This window comes from Zootermopsis nevadensis, unplaced genomic scaffold (genome assembly GCF_977971745.1).
Source record: "Zootermopsis nevadensis isolate Lab colony 2312 unplaced genomic scaffold, Znev_1.0 Znev_ptg000019l, whole genome shotgun sequence".
In the NCBI taxonomy this organism is placed as follows: Eukaryota; Metazoa; Arthropoda; class Insecta; order Blattodea; family Termopsidae; genus Zootermopsis; species Zootermopsis nevadensis.
In genome coordinates, this window is record NW_028259151.1 from 5,672,519 (window position 1) to 5,698,327 (window position 25,809).

A 25,809-nucleotide genomic window follows, 5' to 3' on the forward strand; every position below is an offset into this window, starting at 1 on the left:
TATCCCCACAACAGTAAATGTGCTCATTCTGTTTAGAATTTGTCTTTCCCTGCGTAAAAAAGAAATTTATTGTTTTGAGCAATAATTAAGATGGCGGTTGTTTTTAAACACTCTGAATACGTAGTATAGGTTTTAAAACTAGTCTTTTGATGCGCACTATTTACTTTATGCACACAATGTTTGGTATTTGAGTACTCAAAAAGAAGAGGCAACAGGCATTTTGCACCACATTCTTTGGGTTATAACAGATAAATGTTCCAACAATAAAATCTGACTTTTAAACAAAACATTTTGTGCAGGTGCAGAGCTGCTAATTTATTGCAATTATCCGAGACTTTTCACGCATTTTTCCATGTTTCACAAAATTAGATGTTTACATCGTCAGTAATTTTATACTTTTATAATACCCAAAAATATACTTTATGCATACTTTAAAAGTACTTTACAGCCATTTATATTCTCTCGCAATTATATATTCTCGATATTTAGGTACGATAATACAATAATTAATAATACAGTATTTAATATAACAGCCAAATACAGGCAAACACAATATAGAAACAATCTTATACACAAAGAAAAATAAATGAAGAAATATAAATAAAAGCAAATAATCCACCTAGGGAATACTAATATAAATGTAAAATGTTAAAGAAATACAAGAAACAGATAACCAAGCCACATGATTCAGAACTTTGAAAGGCCATCTTCCAGTGGAACACAGTGCTTGATGCAATTATAAAAATGAACAGTATAACGTTTGAAAGAATTCATTAAAAGTAATGAAACAAAATAACACATTACAATTATATGGGTACTGCACCTAAGACGATGCCGTTATGTTTAGTTTGCAAAACTAATTAGTTCTAAGGTAAAATAAGATCTCTATCACAATAAAATTCTAGATTTTTTCAGTTGATATTCTGAAAGTTCGAAACTGCAAAAGCCAAGATTCTTATTCTTACGAAAAGGTAATTGCTGTATTTTAAAGTGAAGGTATGCCGTTGAATCAATTTGTACTAAAACCACCAAAAAATACAGCAGAAAATATATAAACATCTGACAATCTAATGTTTTAAAAGTTATAATACAAAAGATGTTTAGAGAGTTTAGGTCATTAAAATCTAGAGATAGTGTAATTGAATTTTGTAACAATTCCTTTAATTTGAAGTACCTTGGAAATCAAGGACTGCTGGGGGTAGTCCATTTTTATTTTTTTTGTCATATTTTGTTTTTCAGTCATAATTAGGCATTTGATTTAGCGTATTATTTGTCGGTAATGGACAATATTTGCTGTTAGACAATAATGATTCCATATATCATTAACATCATCATCATGAATACCCAAGTACCAGACGATATGTTTTTGTAGAATAATAAGAATTTCATTTCAGTGTTATAGTAACATCCCTCTTCTAAAACAATATGAATTTCCTAGCTTCAATAGAGTGCCACTGGCTAATTGTGACTTTTTGCGTAACAGTTACTAGGGCCATTGATTCTGGGATGTTAAGTAATGTCGTTCCTGCAGAATATAAAGTGTACTTTAGCAATGATGTGAACAAAGATCCAGCAAACTCTAAAACTGCTTTGCGGAGGAGCTGTAATGTCGATGTTCTATTACTAGCAATGATTATCAGTTGTATGAAGCAAATCAGCATCTCTGAAGTTTTTAGCTCGCTGTAATATCGGCTCAGGAACGGGAATTATTATGCTTTCTGTTGTTCTGTCCTTCGTGGAGAGCAGACGTGTTCGCTCCGTTCTCCCCTACCTGCTGTCTGTGGTATTCTGTGGTTTACTCTTTTCCAGTGCGGATTTAGTCCTCTTTCAGCATCAGCTTTTATTTGCTGGCATGACTGCCATCAAAGATACGTGTGACATTTGTAAGAAGTCATTTTATGGTAAACAGAAGTTTCTCCGTTGTTTTGGGCCTTGCTCTGCAAGATTTCATCTGTCGTGCCTGCGAGTGAGTGATGCAGAATATTCCTGTTACACTTTAAACGGCGAGTCTACTTATAAGTGCGACACTTGCGATAAGAAGTTACGGTCAGTGAGGTCCGAAAATACTCCTGTTCGCTCTCTTAGGTCCGTATCGGCCTCTGAAACTGGCGGAAAAATGGCGACCGCTGTTAAGGAAGCTGCTTCCCAGCGAAACGCCAATGACGCTCTGAGTGCGCAGCTCGAGGCTGTTCGGATTAATGGTGTATACACCAACAGCAAAATCGAGACCCTAATTGAGATGGTTCTCAAGCTGACTGACGAAGTCGGCCAACTACGGAAGGAAAATGAATCAATGAAAATCATGATGGATATTATACATATGGCGGAACAACCTAGGGATCCATCTGTGCAGGATTTGTTGCCTCGGCGGGACGTGACGTCATTGGGAGGTCCCAAGCTCAACGCACCCAAATCCTACAAGGATGCGCTGTCGGATAGTGTTTCTACTGCTATTGTGTCGCCTAAGACCACCATAAATGAAGTTCGTTCTGAGGGGACCGTTGTACCTGGACTTCCAGTTACTTCAGCTCGAGGGCCTGGGTCTGCCGACGATGGCTTTCTAACTGTTTCTAGGAAGAAGAGAGTTGAACTTCCTGGGTCGGCTAACTCTTCCAAGAAAGTGAGGCCCACAATGATTGGAGTGAGGAGCTCTTCTTCGCTTCCTGTCATAGCGAAAAGGGTGTGAATGAAGTCGCTGTTCGTCTCTCGCTTCTCCCCGGACGTCACTTCCGCAGATATATAAGACTCTCTTAAAGACCAATTAAAACTGACGAACTTCAGTGAGTTGGGTACTAACTTTATTGATACTTTTATTGTAAAGCCGGATGTTTACCACCCATGTTTTGTTATTAATGTCCCATTGTCCCTGGAAACAGGTAAAAGAAATTCCGAACTTTCCTGGTGCACTGCTAACTTCATGAAACTCAATATTAGTAAAATTACAGTAATTTCCTTCTCCAGGAAAACCACTACTTTGATCTTTGATTACAAACTTTTTCAGTCCTCCATAACACGTACAAACACTATTAAAGACCTGGGAATATTTTTCGACTCCAAGCTCCGATTTCACAACCATGTTGACCACATATTTTCACATTGTATTAAGTTGCTGGGTCTTGTTCGCACATTAACCTTTTCGTTCTCGTCTCTAGACTGCCTGTATATGTTATATGTAACCTTAGTTAGATCCAAGCTTGAGTACGCCTCGGTCGTTTGGAATTCTATTACGACTACTGATGCCAACAAACTGGAACGCATCCAGCAGAAGTTTGCAGCTCTTTGCTACTATCGTTTCCTACCCCAAGTGCATTACAGCTATGCTGATGCTTTAGAGTATTTAAAACTCCATACCCTGCGTAAGAGAAGGCATTGCAGTGATGCACTGTTCCTTGCGCAGGTTTACCGCGGTTTTAAACACTGTCCTTCTCATTTGGAAGCTGTCGGTCTCCGCATCCCTGCTCGGAATCTGAGAGATTTTTCTATGTTCAGTGTTAGCCCTTTGATCAAAAACAGTCCTTCTGCTAGATGCGCATTAGCTGCTAATGTCGTCTGCAGGGACTTGGACATATTCGAGATGAAAATTGTCACACTTCTTCACATTCTATATTTGTATAATTTACTTAATTGATTTAAATTATTTTTACAAATATCCTAATATATTTAGTTGCAATTTTCTTGTGTATTTATGTCCTCCGTAACAATGTATATTATATACAGCTTGTTTTATCTTTTATGCTTTTATTGTGTTCATGAGCTCATCTCTGTGCTGTATCTGTAATTGGCCATCAGGCTGTTGATACAGCACACAAATAATAAAGAATTGAATTGAATTGAATAATATGCTTATAATAAAGAAACCACTTGTTACAATACGCCATTCTTACTCCTTACATGAAATATAACATGTAAAGAATAAATGGTTACAATAAATAATATATGTGTTTGTGTGTATATGATAGCTTCTTAAAATCGTTATTCCTTACATCAAAAAGAGACATAATTAGTTTGCTATCAGCAGTGTAAACAAGAAACAATGTTATACGCATATAGTCTTTTGTGTTTTTCTCGCATTGGGGGCTGCATCAGAAGAACTGTTTCTGATCAAAACGTTTCAGTTGCAAACAGGTCCACAAGCAAAGGTACATCAGGTATTGAATTACGCTCATGACGTTCGAAGTAGTCGGCTGGAATTTCCCATTGACGTGAATAAATCCAATCTACTGGAGTTTCTAATCTGATATTTGGAATATTAACATCCGCTCCTCGGGCTATTAAGTAGTCAACAAGACCCGTATACCCTCTCATAACCGCGGCATGCAGTGCAGTTTGTCCGCGGTCATCACGAAGATTAATATCAGCGCCATTTTTCACTAAAACATTAACTATGTTCATCCTTCCCAGTCTGATGGCCATTGAGAGCGCGGTCAATTTTTTGGGCCCTTGGTAATTGACGTTAGCATTAAAATTCACAAAGAGTTTTGCAAATTTTACGTTGTCCTTAATCACAGAAAGTTGTAAAGGTGATTTTCCGGCAGAATCCGGAATATTTACATCTGCTCCTCGGGCTATTAAGTACTGAACAAGACCGGACTCCCCTTTCCAAACCGCGGCGTGCAGTGCAGTTTGTCCGCGGTCATCACGAAGATTAATATCAGCGCCATTTTCCACTAAAACATTAACTATGTCCATCCTTCCCAGTCTGATGGCCATTGAGAGCGCGGTCAATTTTGTGGGCCCTTGGTAATTGACGTTAGCATTAAACTTCACAAAGAGTTTTGCACATTTTACGTTGTCCTTAATCACAGAAAGTTGTAAAGGTGATCTTCCGCCAGAATTCGGAATATTTACATCTGCACCTTTCTCCACCAAATGCAATGCTAATTCAGTATAGTTGCGTGAAAGTGCGTAATGAAGTGGAGTGGAGCCGTTTGCATCGCGCGGGTTCAGATTAGCACCTGCCTCTATTAAGCAGTTCATGACATCCAAGTAATCACAAATCACTGCGAGATGTAAAGGTGGCGGTTCGCTGCCTTCACTACTACAGAAATTGACATCAGCGCCTCTTTTAATTAAGAACTTCACTGTCTTTAAGTCGTAATCCGCAATTGCAAGTTGTAACGGACTTGTGCCTCGTTCAACATTGCTGCCATTAATATCCGCGCCCTGTTCCAGTAAGAAATCCATCACGTCCCAACGTCCCCCTTCAGTTGCCAAGAGCAAAGCAGTTACACCATTGTTGCAAGCATTTACGTCTGCTCCATTCATTGTAAAATAACGAACTATTTCTAGCTTGCCACGAGATGCAGCCACCATCAGCGGAGTCCTGCCATTTGCGTTAGCTACCTCTAAATGAGCGCCTCTTTCGACTAGTAATTCTGTTGCTCTCAGATTACCATAGCGAGCTGCTTTGTGTAGCGGAGTTTCGCCGCCTGTACCCGTTTCGTTGACAGACATTCCTGCATCTACTAATAACGTCATAAGGTCTACTTTATCAGCTTGAGGAGCGAAGTGAAGAGCGGTTTCATTTTTGAAGCTAAAATTAATATCAGCGCCTCTTTTAATTAAGAACTTCACTGTCTGTAAGTCGTTATTCTCAACTGCAAATCGTAACGGACTTGTGCCTCGTCCAACATTGCTGCCATTAATATCCGCGCCCTGTTCCAGTAAGAAATCCATCACGTCCAAATGTGCCCTTTCAGTTGCCAAGAGCAAAGCATTTTTAAAATTGCTGCAAGCATTTACGTCTGCTCCATTCTTTGCAAGATAACGAACTACTTCTAGCTTGCCACGAGATGCAGCCACCATCAGCGGAGTCCGGCCATTTGCGTCAGCTACCTCTAAATGAGCGCCTTTTTCGACTAGAAATTCTGTTGCTCTCAGATTACCACCGAAAGCTGCTTTGTGTAGTGGAGTTTCGCCGCCTGTACTCGTTTCGTTGACAGACATTCCTTTATCTACTAATAACGTCATAATGTCTGTATCATCAACTTGAGCAGCGAAGTGAAGAGCAGTTCCATGAGAGGATCTGCCAACATTAATATCAGCGCCCCTTTCAATAAGAAGTCTTACAACTTCCACTTTCCTGTACATTGAGGCCACATGAAGAAGTGGGACGTTATAAAAATTATATTCAGGAATCGAATCAACGGCATTAACATCAAATCCGGAATTCATTATGAACTCCAAAAAACATATGTGTCCCTTCGTCGCACATTCCCTCTGTGCTGCCCGTCTCCACTCCTTGTCATGGTAAAATTCTTTAAGCACAATATCGTCAGCGCCACTCTGTAACAAGCTGTCCACAGCCATCCATGATCTCGTTTTGGCAGCGTACCTCAGCGGTGTCCACTTAAGGACTCCATCTGATATGTTAGTATCAACACCTGTGACTGACAAGAGTTTTTCTATAATTATGCTATTATACGAAGCTGCTAAATGCAAGGCAGTTCTTCCACCCTTGTCTAAACTGTTCACATCTGTTTTCTCCAACAGCAACTTATTCACAGATTCCGGGTCATTGTTCAAAACAGCATCATGAAGTCTGTATTCTTCTGCAAGCATCCTGTCGAAAATATTCTGTATTATCTCGTACGTATGAAAGAAAAGAGAGTCCGAAATGAAATTGCCACACTTAGAAAAATTCTCTGTAAACCATTTGGCAGAAAAATATTCTGCAAAACATCGATGGATAAAACGCGGTCTGCTATCCGTAAAGTCAGTTATCATTCCACATTGATCTGCCTCTCTGCTTTGAAGGAATTTCGTTGCTTTTTGCAAGTAGTTGGTAACTTCTGTATCCAATAGCAGATTGAGTTCGTCGCGTGAGAACAACGACATTAACGCTGGAATCATGTGTTTCTTTACGTACTTCTTTCTATCCTCATTTGCCTTAGGTTTTGAGAGATCCATTGTAATCTTCTCTCCTAAGTAAATATCACATTTGTTCTCCGTAAATTTCCTATAGAGATCGAGTAAATTAAAGTTTTCTGGTAAATTATCCTTCCCACTTAAGCAGTAATCTTCAACTTCCTTCACAAAGGTTTCACTTAACATCATTGTATGTAATGGAATGACCGTAAAGTTTCCATCTTTGTCGCTGAAGTTCTTTGAAGTCGCCCTGAGCAACTTTTTGGCGAAATTTCGCAGACTTAGTTGGTTCAGTTTTCCATTTGTTTTATTCCAGAACTGTTTCAAAAAAATAATCTGTTTTTTCCTAGTAAATGGCCGTAACGTAAAAGCAATTTTCATCAAGGTCTTCTCCAAATTCTTCTGGTAGGTGGAACGTGATGAAATCCAAAACTTCGAAGCAGTTTTATTCCTTATTTCTGTTATTAACTTCTCTACCTTGCCACTGTAATGTGGACATATTTCATCGAATCCATCTAACATTAAAACTACTTTACCTCTCTGCTCCAACGCATGTAGAAATATTTTCTTTTCTAGTTCCAAAGCATTTTGTTCCTTCGAACGACCGGCTTCCCACAGGAATTCCTTGCACTTGTCGATGCATTCTCCTTCAAATTTAGTACTTTCCAGTCTACTCGTATGGTCATTTAGATTCAGTCTTAGCACCCACATCGAAGAATTCCACTTCTTTATTTCATATTCCATATGGGAGAGAAACATAGATTTTCCCATTCCTGCTTCAGCTGCAAGCAACATAATGGAGCCATTGTGTTCCATTAAACTCTTGACGTCATACGACTTATATTTAGTTTTGTCAATATAGTTGCGGATGACATCAATGTCACAACTCGAGTCTCTCCATACAAAGTAACTGTCTTCCCTATGAACCCAATGCACATTTTTACAAAATATTTTCAGTTTCTTTAAGTTACTTTCTGGGTGTTCGTTTCCAAGAATAACGTATCTAACTTCCTCTGGGTTGACTGATTGAGAACCATTATGATGTCCTATAGGCTTGTTGGAAGGGTCTGCAATCTTGAAACAGCATTTTCCTGATATTTTATCAAATTTAAATTTATAAATTTTCTCGCCGACAGGTAGGTAATGTTCCAGTTGGCTCGGCTCTAACCCAGTAATTGCAAACACATTAGTGGCGTCTGCTGACTTCAAAATATCATCATTCAGATACACATGATGCTCCAATATGCGTGAGACATAGCAACTAGGAGGATCAGACAACTTTCTACCAATACACATTTTCTGTTTCCTGCCCAACAATAAGGACAAAGCTTGTGAGTTTATGCTCTGCTTTATATCTTCAAGAGGGTCTTTACCTATCAGTGCCTCTAAAGGGACCTCCGTTCCTTGAAAATCAACAGTTTTTTCCAGTACAATTTCCTGTGATTTGTTATCCAAGTCAAACAAACTGCAGTCATCTTCATACTCCGCGTATACATTTTCCAGTTTCTGTTGAAGTTGGGAAGCCAAATGTGGGTGTTTATGTTGTGAAATTACAACACACTTTTTCTGAGGAAGATGCAATATGTCCGTAAGAATATCGGCCAAATATTTCTCATCATTGTCAGGGCCTTCCTCACAGTCAATGACCAAGAGAGAACTCCACTTGCAAGGCCAGAGTTTAAGAATTTCTTCACGTCGATCCAGTAAAGATTTTAAACTAATAAATAATGAATTTTCTTGACCTAAAGAATTGAGAGCCTGATATATTTTCAATTTGGATAAAGTGCCACAATTGTTTTTGGTAATGACGTTTAATAACTTGCTGCGTTGTAAGGCTTCAGACAGTGGTTGTATATGTGGTTCAGTGAAACTTATACCATATTCAATGGATCCTTGAACGTCTATTTTCGATAATTCCTTTATCTTCTCAATCCAACGTTGTTTGATACTTTGCCAGACACTCGAACTTTCGCTGAGAATATCTACTTCGTCGACTTCTTTCCACCAGTTCTCCAAAACTTGTTTGAGATTTTCGTAAATGGAATTTGTACCTGAAGGTGATGTGTAACAAACTTCCTGAAGTTCTTTCTTAATTAATTCCACGAAGGAACTTTCATTTGCCTGGCACTGAAATATTTTCACTTTCTGCAAGAATTCTTCGTATAATGAAAAATCACATTTCTCCAGTTCCTTGATCAGTTTTTTTAAGGCAATATTCCTCGGCTCAGATTTTAATTTTTCCAGTCTCTTTTTTATGTCGTCGTTTGTGAAATTGTTATTGAGATTCTTTATTTCTTGCTTAATTTCTTCATCTGTATATGCTGCCATTTGCACCAGAAAAATATAATAATTTGACAGTTCTTTAAAAAAGTCGAAAACATCTTCACCAGATTTCTCATCGAAAGTCACATATGTCCCGTCATTTGGCTCTGAACTCAATATGCTCACTAGGTTTTTGTCGTTTCCAACTTCAATGCCGCCTTTCAGCCTGGCATTAGTGTAAATTATAAACTCGAAGTCAACAAACGATCCATACATTTTCAGATTACTGTCTTCTGAAAAGTTCCGTTTAATTTCACAGTACGATTCAAAATATTTGAACAAACTGAAATCTCCAGACATGTGTAAGAGGCTGGAGCGCAGAATTGGCTTTTGGATTTTCTTGGTTTTCCTATGTTTAAGTTGTATGAAACACGTCTTACAAATATCTTGTCCTTTCAATCTGTACTTAAAGACCACGTCATCAAAGGCCCCAGCGAAGTCGACGTTTGAAGCCAGATGGAATTCCTCTGTCTTGTTGAGGCCCCGCGCGAAGAGGAACGAAGCAAGTCTGATGCCGTACATCTCTCCTTCTATTGAAACTGTACCAGGTCTCTTGATGTACTTGGAAAGAGCTCCGTCTTGGTAGGTCGTGGCCGGGGTCACCTGGTTGAAGAAAACGCAATTAAGTGACTTCATTTCGGAACAACGTGCACTTTAATACTTGACTGTTTCATGACACCGACTCAGTATATTAAATATATTCTTGACGTTCTTACAGAGTTAATCAAACCATCCTCCGACTTAATATATGGATCTATTACACTGTCATTGAATTGTATACTATCGACACATGAATCGTTATGATCAAGGCTGTTTGTCGAATTTCGTAAAAAGTTAACCTAATTTTGGAGTAAAATTATTATCCCCAAGATTTAGGGTATATTTTATTGCTTACATTGTTTATACTTACTTATCTTGATTCAAATTTATTCTCTTTGTGTTTGATAATACGGATACTGGTACAAGTACATTAAAAAGTAGTATAAATTTCTATACTATTACAAGCCTATTTGGATTTGAGATACTGTGGGATTATTAGCTTACACTTATATAAAATTAATAGGTAGTCACATCAAATGGCAATTGCATATTCTAAGACGTAGGTTAGATAACAAATATGAAAGGTGGTCTCTATTTAAGAGACAGTAACCATTTGAAATAAGCTGGGTGGTTGTATAATTTATTTACCTGAATGTATCTGAACACAGAAATACCTGAAAATTAACTTTGGCTCCAATAAACTAACATTTTTTAATGACGCGTTCTTTCCTCCGAGTGAAGCTGGCAAGACGTATAAATTAAAAAATTAGAGATCAGTTTCCTGAGTAGTTTCCGACCAGAAATAAATTCCAAGTTTCGCATCAAACAAACCCGTTTAGTCTTAACGAAGTTAAAACATGGAAACGGACGAACAGGGCCGTCCTTATATGCGTTCACCTTATGAGCTCTGTGTGAGGAACGCAAAATAGTTTGAAACATTCTTATATTTGTTTTAACAGTCTCAACATAGAGTACTTTCTATTGTCATAGTACGTAGATAGGCCTTACAGGTTCTTTCGCTCTATCTTATGTATTTTAACGTCGCAAACAACAGTGCTTCCAATTGCCTGATATGAATGATAAGCTGGTGGCGTGACAAGAAATACTCAAGAGATTTTCAGACAATCGTTGCCGTTCCAATTATTTCAATGTGAGCTCGTCCTGAGAGCTAAAATAGCACCAGCATAACAGCCACGTTTCTGCTTAATAATGAATGAAATTAGGCTCACGTGTCTCGAAAGTGTGTTGGACGGCCTATACATGAGTAAACATTTTCGCATCTGTTAGCCTACACAGCAATGTTATTGATTGCTTCTATGTTAAACGCCCAGTAAATATGTTTGCAGTCATTCTAAAACACTACGAGCTCGAGATATTTTTCGTTGGCGACATCTCCGGACAAAGTTCATATAGTTTTCCAGGATAACTCTGATGTCTAGAACAGTCACACGTAGGCTAAGATAGATGATAAGTGAGAGGCAAATGTTTTCTTACGAAAGAATTAAGCATGGATTCGGAATAGATAATCCACATATCGATGTTAGTGTTCTCCGTTATGACGAACTGTGAACTTCTGGGAAGATACCAACGTTTAGGAGGAACATACTGCCTCTATCTCCATGGCTGTTGACGAAGAAAAAAACTTATTCTACATAAAGCGACCAATGAAATGGCAGTTTGTACGAGTTCTTAACCCTTTAGTTTGATAAAAACAACTTAAGGCCTCGTCCATATTTAATTGTCTGTTTTGCTTCTTTATCATTGTTGAGCCACTGTCATGACAATCTCTTAATTTACATTGTTGCAGTTATTACATGAACATCATTGTATCAACAATAACCCTTGGTAGATTTTTATTCCAAATATCATTGTTGCATTTATTTCCTTAGTTGCCTTGCTGATATCACCTTTGGAATTTCAGTATACTCCAAAAAAGCACACGTTGCAATCTTGCAATACGAAGGACTTATTATGTGCGGTTAATCAATACTTTATTAACATGAAATATAACTGAAGTAGACTGACGTAAAAATATTCTGAATTACTAAATTACTAAAGTTGTATCAAGATACACGATATATTAAAGAAACTCATTTTAAACTGTCTGTACGAATGTAAGATAATATTTATTATCATAAAAGATTATAGATAAGGCTTATTATTAATTCAGTTGTTTAACATTTAACATCGAGATAAGTATACAATAACTTTGTATGTGAAATTTATGAACTTGTCACAAGATATCCTTCTTTGGATTCGAGTGATTATGACGCAAGGATTCTTTGGGTAAATCATGATCTATGACTGACACAGCCAAAGTGTCTTGTGATCACATTCTGCATGTAGAATAATCTAGAAAGATGTGTATGCAATTCTCACAAATGTAATGAATTACACGACTTATACTGGTAGGCCTTAATTTTTACGAAAGGTAAGATGATGCCATTATGTTACAAATATACAGATACGTAGATACAGCTGGGTAGTGATTTCCCAATTCGCAAAATTTATACATTTGTCATATATAGGAAGGTATAAGGCTTAGGGTGCAATGCGAATTAACAAAGTATTTCCATGCTTTGGTGACATGTATAACAACAAGAGAGACGAGTATTTTTCCACTTACTTCTTGATTGTTAGTGATAATTTGTAGAACAGCTTTACAACAAATGCTGAGAACGTCCAGAGCCTTCTAGAAAATAAACATCCAAATATGTAATATGTTTTACGCGACTTCTCGAGGTGTTTCCGGTTTAATGTTTGCAAGTCTCTTTCAGTTCCTCCAAGCTTCGCGAGTTATTACAACAAATTCTTTGTTTCATGAATTCCCATGCATTAAATTATGGAAAGGTAAAGTATGACCAAGTCCATTTCCAACAATGAGCTCACAGAGTATTTTTTACAATGAAACAGTTGTTTTAGCAGTTTGAGTCAAGGCCCCATTATGTTGGAAACAGCAGTACTTTTCACTTTATTTCAACAGAGAAATGACATGAAGAAAATGATTCTGGTATAGTTAATTGTCTCTCAAAACACTCGAGAAACTGCTGAAGCATTGTTACCAGTCGGTGCATTGTTGTCTTATTTGGTACTTCCTTGTGAGTATAGGCATTGCAAAATGTTTTACGAAGATCGGAAAAGAGAAAGGACACACGTTCTCCTCGTGAATACGCCATGTTTGCACGTTCGCCTAAATGCCGTGAGCAGCGCCCTAGTAACCAGTAACCACGGGCAATGTCTGGAAAGTCTGTTATACGGGGTTAGACCATATTCTGATATAAATATTTGTTCCGAAGGAAGTGAATGCTGTTGGGTTGCATTTAATGTGGTGCACGTTTTAATTCGCTTTTTCATGCTAATACGAACGGTTTCATTATTATTATAATTTCCGTCTTTTTATTTTCACACAATTTCTCCATTAAATGAAAGTTATAACCTTGACAAGAAACCCCTTACATCCCCACAAGAAACCATAATATCGGCAGCGGAATCTCCAGTTAGTCTGCTTTGTATTAATTTTAACATCGTCCAAGTCACTTCCTATGAAAATGGCTTATATTTCTTGTATCCCATTACATTCAATCTGTAACGTTCCCTATGAAACTTTAACATGGGCATAAATGAGTGTTAAAAGAATTGATGATCTTACCTCTACTCCGTTTGGGCCCGGATTCAGTTCAACACAGCCGATAACAAGGAGCGAAGCCAATAGAAAACAGCTGAACCACCTGAAACTGTCATTATCGCGTTTTCTACCAGCGAAACTTTCCATAATCACGCACTTCCCTGGTCTTCCGCCACTCCACCGGCCAATTGCGGCCCTCCATTGTTCGGTAGTTTCCCCCATGGCGCAAGCGGTTACTTAGTTTTACTCAGACACCAACTTTGATGTTCAACACAAATTTCGTTCACTACAATCGAATATCTCGTAGTGTTTTATTTTATTTTGATGGAAACAAGAGGAATCTTACAAAATTATAATTCATTTACGTAAATGAATTGTAATAAAATAAATAATTACCTTGTCTTTTAGAAATATGTACAATTAATAATTTTGTCTAAATAATACTGAAATATTTATGATGGTGTAAATTATACTTAAGTGCATGAAGATTCAGTTGATTTCTGACATATGTAACAAAGACGTATTTGATTTTATAATAATTTCAGACATGTAATAAAGGCTGTAGCTAATTTTTGTTCAGTGACGTTAAACGTAATTCTAATAAAAAACTATCGATTTTCAAGTCTTGAGTATGTAACTTACAGAAACCGTACATTTTCCCTTCTAGTGAAGTAATAAGGGCACGAACAGCAACCATATGGAATGATAATCATGAAAGTGTTAATATTCCCAAACACAATTATCTCCTTCTCTGTAGCGATAGGCTAATTTTATTCCCTTTTTCCCAAACAGCTGTTATATGTTCACACCACATCACCACCAGTCGTTCAGTTCAGTATTTTAAATAACGACGTTAATAAAAATCAACAAGAGGAAATGTCTCTTTTAGTGAAACAAATGCAGTCCCTTCACCTAAATCTTCTGAGGGAGCGGTTCTGGATTTGCGACTGGGGCGCAGTTACAAATAGCCTTACACTTATCTTCATAGAGATATGATAAAGCTGTCATTTTATATTGAGCGTCTTGCGATATGAAGTTGTTTGTTACAGATAAACTCAGTACCTCTTCACACTTATCTAGTCGAGTGGTCTCCCAGGTACAAGTTAACTTAAGAATTAACTTGGAATTCCACTTTGAATGTGAAATAGACGTTAAAATTCCCGTAATGATCTTGTCGATGTGGTTCATATTCTTTGTAACGTTTGTTCCTGATGAAAATGGACATCACTTATCGACATTCTGTGTTCACATGGGCACGTTTCGTAAAGTGTTACACATTCTAAGCGTATCTTCTGAATTACTTTCCTCGATACGCATGAAGGATGTTGGACGCAGATAAAAGGATTTAAATTTTGCCCGCGTATAGTATATTCATGTTCGTCATGACACTGAAATAACCCCGAAGATATACGCTAACGCGAATAGCGAAAGTTTGAATAACAAGTCACCTGTACTCGTCGTCTCATTCACCTTCTTACGTAGAATAACTTTTCACACAAAAATCATAAGCAGAGACAAAGCAGCTGGGTGTCATAGGCCTACATGCCTTTTTTAGAAATAGATATGAAAATAGTTTCCTGCATCCATCATATGTGAGTTTCTTGGACTCTCCACAAGAACTAAATAAAACATCGAATTCTTCCCAGTTCCTTTCGATTCACCGTAGAACTTACAAACCTCGAAGTTGAAAGTTCCTCGTTAAATAACATATGAAAAAGACAAAAGACTTGCGAACTGCGAAATTAACTCTGATAAATGAAAAGCACAAACGATGGAAATGAAAGCAAAATTTCTTTTAAATTCCTGCATTAGCTTCCTTGGAAAATTAATTTTCAGGCTTCTTTGCTGGTTATGAAATTCCACGTCATTTGTGGAACCTGCTAATTTAGTGCCACGTTAGGTAGAACTACGTGAAACTTCCCATCAATTTTTTTTCGATTTGACGGCGATAACAGCAAACGCTTGGTTAATAATACAAATGATAAAACTCCTCGATAGACCTATGCAATTTTCTCCATCTTCCTGCTATTTCCTTCTCTCGTAGTTCTTAAATATTCTCCTCAGCGTTATTGTCTCCAACACACTAACAGAAAATGTTCCCATCTGCGTGTGAGAGGCCAACAGTCACACTCAAGCTACTATCCACAGATCACGAGAAAATTCCTGCACTGGGTAGTCGTTTCTGGTGCGGTGCGGGGGGAATGTTACTTATCAGCTGGACTAGAGGTCTGCTATTGGTGGGAAGTGTGACACGCCAAAGAGTTATGCTACTACACAGACTGAAAACATCAAGCAGTTGAAATTAGCGTGTAGTGAGTGCGTCTGTTCTGTGTTCTGTGGGTGTTGCGATAATATTCTATATTAAATCACAGGTGATTTAAAGATGTCGAGTGTACGTAAACAGGGGAAAACTATTCACAGGGAAGCGCGGGAAATAATATCCAGCGTAGTGAAGCTGTGTGATGAGGAAGCAAGACGGAAAGAGCTGAAATTTCCCTTGACCCGTGCAACAGACAGGGCAGCCAAATACGCGGGTGTATCTAAGGTTTTAATTAAGAAGGTAAGGCGAGAGTCAAAAGATAGAGACGAGAAGGGCACACTGTCACCTTTACACACGCCAGGGAAACACCTACTGACATATCAGTGATAAGGCGGACTGTGCGAGAATTTTACGCAACACAGAAGAAAGTACCAAGCTGCCCCAAGCTACTGCCCATAATTAAACAAAAAATTGACTTTCCAGGGGTGTTGATTCTCTACGGAATATTTTACATAACTTAGAGTTTAAGTGGAAGAAGTGTCTAAGTAAGCGCAAGATCTTGATTGAAAGGCCGGACATAGTAAACTGGCGAAGGAGGTATTTAGTGAATATTAAGACGCTTCGCAATGAAGGAAGACAAATATTCTACTTAGATGAAAGCTGGGTAGACAGCAATTTAACTTTCAAAAGGTGCTGACAAAGTACGGAAGTTAAAGGGGTATGCTCTGATGGAAATGCTGGAAAAAGACTGATTATGATTCACGCTGGATCGCGTGCTGGTTTCCTTCTAGGTGCGGGACTGATATATAAAGCTGGCTCGGCAAGTGGCGACTACCATGGTCAGATGAACAGTACAAATTTTGAAAAGTGGGTTAGAGAGAAAATGTTACAGAATTTGCCCCCCAGTTCAGTGGTAGTACTTGATAACGCTCCATACCACAGTGTACAAGCAGATAAAGCCCCATCAAAATATTCGGTTAAATCTGAAATGATCTCATGGTTACAGCGGCACGAGTTTTATGTTATCCAGCTATGAGAAAAGGCCAACTGTATGACCTAATACTGACAAGGAATCTAAAAGAATTTTTTTTCAAAATTGATCAGTTACTAAACGCCAATGGTCACATTGTAGTTAGGTTGCCTCTATATATGTATGACCTTAGCCCAATATAACTAACATGGTCTAAGGTAAAAAAGTACGTTCTCGAGAACAACGTGAGAGGGGATCTGTCTTTGAAGCGGCTGCTGAATTTAACAACAGACTGCAAAGGATTGGGAAGGATACTGCCAACATGTGGAACAACTGGAAAAACAGTACTTGGAAGGGTACGGGGTTGTTCCTGACATGATCGACTCAATAATTATTGCCAATACAAATGACAGTAGCGATGACGAAGAGACTTCTTTTGAAGATGTTGAGTCTGAAGAAGCAACTGACTTTTCTGACTGCGGACTCACTCGGCCACTGTGAGGTAATTTTAAAGCTATAATCATTAGAACTTATGAAAGACTTTTGTCTGTTATTCCTTCAGTGGTTGTGGAACGAATGCTTTTAGGTTGGCTAGTAGCAGCTCGTCACTCACCGCGACATCTTGTGCATGCGCGTATATCGCATTCCTACCAGGACTTTTCTCGTGATCTGTGGACAGTACAATAGATTTTCTTCGGCCATTGCAGGCTGTGGCGCCATCCATGCGAATTTCACAGACTAGCAACTGCTGTTTAACAATTGCTGTCGACTATAGATCGCGTAGCAACGACTTTTGGCTTAGCAAAATATCTCTCCACTGCAGAAATCAAAAATATAAAATTCGGCTATTTGGCAGGCATTCCTTTCGAGACCTGTTTGCCAGAATATGGATGTATTTTCCTTGACTTCCTATAGGAGTTATGCCCTGCCAAAGCAGCTCATTTATAATTTGAATAATGTGACTGGGAAAGACAGCGATAAGACGATTCAAACCTGAGTTTTACGTCGGATTCCTTGAGAAAACAAGCCCTGAACGTTGTCCTATAAACTAATTACGAGGAATAAAAGTGTTGTTTCTGGGGGATAGAAAGATCTCTGCACTTTAAAGTGGGCCACTGAAAGGCAAATCATTTATTGGAATCACACAGATGACGACAAAGTTATTTAACCGGAAAAAACATCCGAACATCAAGCAAAAGAATCAATTTACTTATAGTAAGAAGAAAAAGAAAGATTTTATTTCACGGCTGACTGAATCCTATAGAGATTCAGAAACACGGAATATTACTTACTTCTATCCGCACAACAGTAAAGGAGCTGACTCTGTCTATAATTTGTCCGTTCCTGCGTAAAAAAGAAATTTATTTTTTCCAGCAATACTTAAGATGGCGGTCGTTTTTACACACTCTGAATACGTAGTACAGGTTTTAAAACTAGTCTTTTGATGCGTACAATATTTGGTATTGAGAACTCGAAAAGAAGTGGTAACAGGCATTTTGCACCACATTCTTCGGGTTATATCAGATAAATGTTTCAACAATGAACTCTTACTTTTAAACAAAACGTTCTGTCTAGGTGCAGAGATACTAATTTATTAAATTATCCGAGACTTTTCACGCTTTGTTCCATGCTTCACAGAATTAGATGTTTATATCGTCAGTAATTTTATACTTTTATAATACCCAAAAATATACTTTATATATTCTTTATATGAACTTAAAGCCACTTACATTCTCTCTCAATGTTATATTCTCGATATTTAGGTACGACAATACGGTAATTAATATAAAGCTTTAAAGAGAATGTTTGTTATTATTGCTAGGTAAATTTATGTTACACTTTGTGATGAAACATGAACGGAAGAATTAATTCCTATTATTACAATTAAAGTGAGCTCTACAATTAAGAATTACATATGTCTGGGATATGCTGTTATCTTAATGAGAATATACTGTGATGAATAATGGCATGATTCGCACTTTATCCTTAGTTTATAAATAAGTTGAAACAAAATCCGCACACAAGTCCTCCAACTGCGTAATTCCTTTTCAGAAATTAGTAAAAAATGAACAACATATGTCCTAAGACACCTAGTTTTCCAGAAACACGTCATCGTCAAATGGGGCAACACACTTCTCAGCAGCGTTATTTATCGAGACAACACATAAAGCGCGTTGCTTGGTGTGCTCATGTCACACAGTGCAGAGCAGGGCTTGGTTGTGACTCACTGACCATGGAATACACACGACGAATACTGTGACATGCACATGACCCTCGGTGCCTGCGAGAGTCGACTGGTACTGCTGCAAGGGGATACGCGTTTCGTCATCCTGGGTGATGTCTTTCAGACGGCATTATGTTTAGACGAATGGAGCAGCGTCCCCGTGAGGCAGGATAGGTGTAACGCCTACGGGACATGTGGAAAAAGGTAACCCACAGACTGTGAGAACAACACCAATGAGGACGCCGTATTTGCAGTTGTGGAGAATCTCAGGCGACATCGCACGAGAACTGAGAGCAACCCAGCCGAGGGTCCTCGAAGTTTTTCCCCGATTTAAAATGGAATAAGAGACAATCAGAGAAACGGAAAAGAAATCACATAAGAATTAAAAATTTATGAGAATTATGTCTGGGGATACAGAGTACTCGTAGCAAGGAAAATTGGCCCTGATTTCATTCATTTTATGCACAGAGTAATTCAGAGGTAATCTGATTATTTTTTAAAATGAAGCATTCGGTTGTGTACTGTAAAATAATAAAATATATTTATTGTCCATGCAACCAGATTTTAATTCAATTCAATCCATGTATTTATGTGTTTGCCAACAGAAAGAGGCAATAAAAGGGAAACACTAATCATACATACAATAATAATGAAGTAATAATGAAAAATATTACACAAACAGATTGAGTAAACATAAACAAGTACAGTAACAAATATAACGGCGAAATACAGGAAAACCCAATATAGAAACAATATTATACACGAAGGAGAATAAATGAAGAAATATAAATAAAAGCAAATAGTCCACCTAGGGAACACAAATATAAATGTAAAACGTTAAAGAAATACAAAAAACAGGTAACCAAGCCACATGATTCGGAACTTTGAAGGGCCATCTTCCAGTGGAACATATTGCTTGATGCAATTATAAAATTGAACGGTATGACGTTTGAAAGAATTCATTAAGAGTAATGAAACAATATAACACAATACAATTAAATGGGTCCTGCACCTAAAACGATGCCGTTGTGTTTAGCTTGAAAAACCAATTACTCAGAGTTCTAAGGTAAAATAAGTTCTCTATCATGACAAAATTCTGGATTTTTTCAGTTGATATTCTGAATGTTCGAATCTGCGAAAGCCAATGTTCCTATTCTTAGAGGTAATTACTGTAATTTAAAGAGAATGTATGACGCTGAAAAAATTTGTATTAAAACCACCAGAAAATAGAGAAGAAAATATATAAACATCTGACAATCAATTGTTTTAAATGTTATAATACAAAAAAGGTGTTGGAGAGTTTTATTTATTAAAATGTAGATAAAGTGTAACTGAATTTTGTAACAATTTCTTTCATTTCAAGTACATTTATTTTTTTGCTATATTTTGTTTTCAGATGACGTTATGCATTTATTTACTTTTTATTTGTCGGTAATGGACAATATTTGCTTGTAGACAATAAAGATGCAATATATATCATTAACATCATCATCAAATAAAGTGAAGTATGAGACGATATGATTTTGTAGAATAATAAGAATTTGATATCAGTGGTATAGTAATATCCCACTTCTAGAACCAGATAAATTTCCTAGCTTCAAGAGCAAGCAATTGACCAATTGTGACTTTTTTCGTAAAGGTTACTAGGGCCATTGATAAGTGATGTCGTTCCAGCAGAATATAAAGTGAACTTTAGCAATGATGTGAACAAAGATGCAGCAAACTTTGAAACTGCTTTGCGGAGGAGCTGTAATGTCGATGTTCTATTACTCGCAATGCTTATCAGTTGTATGAAGCAAATCATCATCACTGAAGTTTTTGACGAACCTTAATATCGGCCCAGGAACGTACATTATTATGCTTTCTGTTATAATAGGCTTATAATAAAACAAAGCAACTTTTTACATTACGCCATAATTCCTCCTTATAAGACATAAAACATGCAAATAATACATGGTAACAATATATAATATTATTTGTGTGTGTATATGATAGCTTCTTAAAACCGTTATCCTTTAGATAAAAAGGGGCATAATTAGTTTGCTATCAGCAGTGTAAACAAGAACATATTTCATATATATATAGTCTTTTGTGTTTTTCTCGCATTGGGGGCTGCATCAGAAGAACTGTTTCTGATCAAAACGTTTCAGTTGCAAACAGGTCCACTTGCAAAAGTATATCAGGTATTGAATTACGCTCGTGACGTTCTAAGTAGTCGGCTGGAATTTCCCATTGACGTGAATAAATACAATCTACTGGAGTTTTCAATCTGTTATTTGGAATATTAACATCTGCCCCTCGGGCAATTAAGTATTGAACAAGACCCGGATCCCCTCTCATAACCGCAGCATGCAATGCAGTATTACAAAAATAATCACGAAGATTAATATCGGCGCCATTTTCCACTAAACATTAAATATGTCCATCCTTCCCAGTCTGATGGCCATTGAGAGCGCGGTCAATATTTTGGGCCCTTGGTAATTGACGTTAGCATTAAACTTCACAAAGAGTTTTGCACATTTTACGTTGTCCTTAATCACAGAAAGTTGTAAAGGTGATCTTCCGCCAGAATCCGGAATATTTATATCTGCACCTTTCTCCACCGAATGCATTGCGAATTCAGTTGATGATCTGCAGATATCACGACTACAGAAATTGACATGAGCGCCTCTTTCTATCAAGTACTTCACTGTCTAAAAGTTGTGCTTCACAATTGCAAGTTTTAATGGAATTGTACCTCATTCAACATTGCTGCCATTAAAATCCGCGCCCTGTAAACGTAAGAAATCCATCACGTCCAAATGTGCCCCGTCAGTTGCCAAGAGCAAAGCGATAACATCATCGGTGCAAGAATTTACGTCTGCTCCCTTCATTGTAAGATAACGAACTACTTCTACATTGCCACGAGATACAGCCAACATCAGCGGAGTCCGGCCAATTGTGTCAGCTATCTCTAAATCAGCGCCTCTTTCGACTAGAAATTCTGTTGCTCTCAGATTACCATGGCGAGCTGCGACGTGAAGCGGAGTTTCGTCGCCTGTACTCGTCTCGTTGACAGACATTCCTGCATCTACTAATAACGTCATAATCTCTACATTACCACGTTGAGCAGCGAAGTGAAGAGCAGTTTCATTGTCGAAGCTGCGAACATTAATATCAACGCCCCTTTCAATAAGAAGTCTTACAACTTCCTCTTGGCTATACAGTGAGGCTATATGAAGAAGAGGTAATTTACGATGATTATATTCAGGATGCGATACAACGTCATTAACATCAAATCCGGAATTCATTATGAACTCCAACAGGTTTCTGTGTCCCTTCTGTGCACATTCCCATAGTGCTGCCCGTCTCCACTCCTGGTCCTGGTAAAACACTTTAAGCACAATATCGTCAGCGCCACCCTGTAACAAGCTGTCCACAGCCATCCATGATCTCGTTTTGGCAGCGTACCTCAGCGGTGTCCACTTAAGCACTCCATCCGATATGTTGGTATGAACACCTGTGACTGACAACAGTGTTTTTATAATTATGCTATTATACGAAGCTGCCAAATGCAACGCAGTTCTACCACCCTTGTCTAAAATGTTCACATCTGTTTTCTCCCAAAGCAAATTATTGACAGCTTCCGGGTCATTGTTCAAAACAGCATCATGGAGTCCGGATTTATCTGCAAGCATCCTGTCGAAAATATTCCGTATTATCTCGTACGTAGGTTTGAAAAGTATGTCCGAAATGAAATTGCCACACTTGGAAAAATTCCTTGTAAACCATTTGGCAGAAAAATATTCTGCAAAACATCGATGGATAAAACGCGGCCTGCTTTCCGTAAAATCAATTATCATTCCACATTGATCTGCCTCTCCACTTTGAAGGAAATTCGTTGTTTCTTCCAAGTAAGTTGTATTTTCTGTCTCCAGGAGCCGATTGAGTTCGTCGGGGGAGAACAACGACATTAACGCTGGAATCATGTGTTTCTTTACGTACGACTCTCTCTCCCTTTTTGCTTTAGGTGTTGAGCAATCTATTGCAATCTTCTCTTCCAAGTAAATATCACATTTCTTCTCAGTAAAATTCTTAAACAGATCGAGTAAATTAAAGTTTTCTGGTAAATCAACCTTCCCACTTAAGCAGTAATATTTAACTTCATTTTCAAAGGCTTCAGCTAACATCATTGTTTGTAATGGAATGCCCATAAATATTCCATCTTTGTCGCTGAAGTTCTTTGAAGTCAACCTGAGCAACCATTTGGCGAAAATTCGCAGATATCCTTGGTCCAGTGTTCCGTTTTTCTTATTCCAGAACTGTTCCAAAAATGTAATCTGATTTCTCCAAGTAAATGGCCGTAACGTAAAAGAAAATTTCATCAAGGCCTTCTCCAATTTCATCTGGTAGGAGGCACGTGATGAAACCCAAATCTTCGAAGCAGTTTTATTCCCTATTTCTGTTATTAACTTCTCCACCTTACTACTGTAAAGTGGACTTATTTCATCGAATCCATCTAGCATTACAACTAAGTTCCCTGTCTGCTCCAACGCATGTAGGAATATTTTTTTTTCTAGTTCTAAATCTTTTTGTTCCTTCGAATGAGCGGCTTCCCACAGGAATTCCTTGCATTTGTCGATGCATTCTCCTTCAAATTTAGTACTTTCCAGTGTACTCGTATGTTTATTTAGATTCAGTCTTAGCACCCACATCGAAGGTTTCCAGTTCTTTATTTCATTTTCCAAGTGGGAGAAAAACATAGATTTTCCCATTCCTGGTTCAGCTGCAAGCAACATGGTAGAGCCACTGTGTTCCATTATACTCGTGACGTTATACGACTCGCATTTAGTTTTGTCAATATATTTGCTGATGACATCAATGTCACAACTCGAGTCTCTCCATACAAAGAAACCGTTTTTCATATGGATCCAATGCACATTTTTGCAAATCTTTTTCAGTTCCTTAAAATTAATTTCTGGCTGTTTGTTTCCAAGAATAACGTATCTAACTTCGGCTGGGCTGACTGATAGAAAAACATTATGATGTCCTTTGGGGTAGTTCAAAGTATATACAATCTTGAAACAGCAGTGTCCTGATATTTTATCAAATTTAAATTCATATATTTTCTCGCCGACAGGTAGGTAATGTTCCAGTTGGCTTGGCTCTAACCCAGAAATTGCCAACGCATTAGTGGTGTCTGCCATCTTCAGAATACCATCATTCAGACACACCTGATGCCCCAATGTGGGTGAGACATAGCAACTAGGAGGTTCAGACAACTTTCTACCAATATAAACTTTCTGTTCCCTTCCTATCAATAAGGACACCACTTGTGAGTTTATACTCTGTGCTAAATTTTCAGGAGGGTCTTCAGAAATCAGTTCCTTTAAAAGGATCTCCGTTCCTTGAAAATCAACAGTTCTTTTTAGTACAAGTTCCTGTGATTTATTATCTAAGTCAAACAAATTGCAGTCATCTTCATACTCCGCGTATACATTTTCCAGTTTCTGTTGAAGTTGGGAAGCCAAATATCGGTGCTTATTTTGTGAAATTACAACACACTTTTTCTGAGATAGGTGCAGTTTGTCTGTAAGAATATCGGCCAAAATATTTTCATCATTTTCAGAGCCTTCCTCACAGTCAATGACCAAGAGAGAACTCCACTTGCAAGGCCAAAATTCACGAATTTCTTCACGTCGATCCAATAACGATTTTAAACTAATAAATAACGAATTTTCTTGTCCTAAAGAATTGAGAGCCTGATATATTTTCAATTTGGATAAAGTGCCACAATTGTTTTTGGTAATGACGTTTAATAATTTGCTGCGTTGCAAGGCTTCAGACAGTGGTTGCATATGTTGTTCAGTGAAACGTATACCATACTGAATGGATTCTTGAACGTTTATTTCCGATAATTTCTTTATCTTCTCAATCCAACTCTGTTTTATATTTTGCCAGACACGCGAACTTTCACTGAGCCAATGTGCATTGCCACTTTTTCCCCACCACTGAGTCACACATTCTTCGAGTTCTATGTAAATGGAATCTGTGCCTGAAGGTGATGTATGACAAGCTTCCTGAAGTTCTTCCTTAATTAATGTCTTGAAGGATCTTTCATTTGACTGGCAATGAAATATTTTCACTTTCTGCAAGAATTCTGGGTATAATGAAAAATCACATTTCTCCAGTTCCTTGATCAGTTCTCTTAAGACAAATCTGGTAGGCCTAGATTTGAAATTTTCTAGCCTCTTTGATATGCCGATGCTTCTGAAGTTGCTTTTAATATTCTCTATTTCTTGCTTAAATCCTTCATCAGTATATGATACCACTTTCATTAGTTCTTCCAGTTCCAGAAGAAATTTATAATAAAGTGGCAGTTCTGCAAAAAAGTCGAAAACGTCTTTATCAGATTCCTCATTGAAAGTCACATATTTCCCATCATTTGGCCCTGAACTTAATATGCTCACTGGATTTTTATCGTATCCAAATTCACAGACGCTAAGCAGCCTGGCATTAGTGTAAATTATAAACTCGAAGTCATCAAACGAACCACACTGTTTGAGATTACTGTCTTTAGAAACATCCTTCTTAATTCGACAGTACGATTCGAAATATTTGACCAAATTGAATTCTCCAGACAGGTGTAAGAGGCTGGAGCGCAGAATTGGCTTTAGGATTTTCTTAGTTTTCCTATGTTTAAGTTGTATGAAACACGTCTTACAAATATCTTGTCCTTTCAATCTGTACTTGAAGACCACGTCACCAAAAACACCTGCAGCGCCGTCGACGTTTGAAGCCAGATGGAATTCCTCCGTCTTGTTGAGGCCCCGCGCGAAGAGGAACGAAGCCATTCTGATGCCGTACAAATCTCCATGCAGTCCAAGTGAACCAGGTGTCTTCTTATATTTGGGAACAGGTCCGTCGTGCAGGGTTGTGGCCGGGGTGTCCTGGTTGAAGAAAACGCAATTAAGTGACTTCACTTGGGAACAACGTGCCACCTTAATACTTTTCTGATTCAT

The 25,809-nt window shown here is 37.9% G+C and overlaps 1 protein-coding gene across 1 annotated transcript; it reads right to left on the minus strand.

Moving 5' to 3' along the window:
• Positions 1-1,139: 1,139 nt before the first annotated feature.
• On the minus strand, positions 1,140-25,809 carry LOC147873372 (uncharacterized). Its single transcript, XM_087351584.1, has 6 exons — positions 21,604-25,809; positions 20,952-21,217; positions 17,873-17,928; positions 13,379-13,590; positions 12,356-12,421; positions 1,140-9,792 (listed from the first exon to the last, which is right to left on the minus strand). Exons 1-6 carry the CDS (start codon positions 25,807-25,809, stop codon positions 4,102-4,104), a joined length of 10,497 nt encoding a protein of 3,498 aa, XP_087207710.1. The 3' UTR covers positions 1,140-4,101.

Bases quoted from the DNA above. Each gene is read 5' to 3' on its own strand.
- LOC147873372 (XM_087351584.1), bottom strand. From the start codon at position 25,809: ATGAATCAGAAAAGTATTAAGGTGGCACGTTGTTCCCAAGTGAAGTCA. The intron at 17,929-20,951 runs GTTTTGATCAGA...TTTTTTACGCAG, and splicing joins GACCTGTTTGCAACTGAAAC to GAACGGACAAATTATAGACA. The intron at 12,422-13,378 runs GTAAGATCATCA...TTTATTTTCTAG, and splicing joins CGGGCCCAAACGGAGTAGAG to AAGGCTCTGGACGTTCTCAG.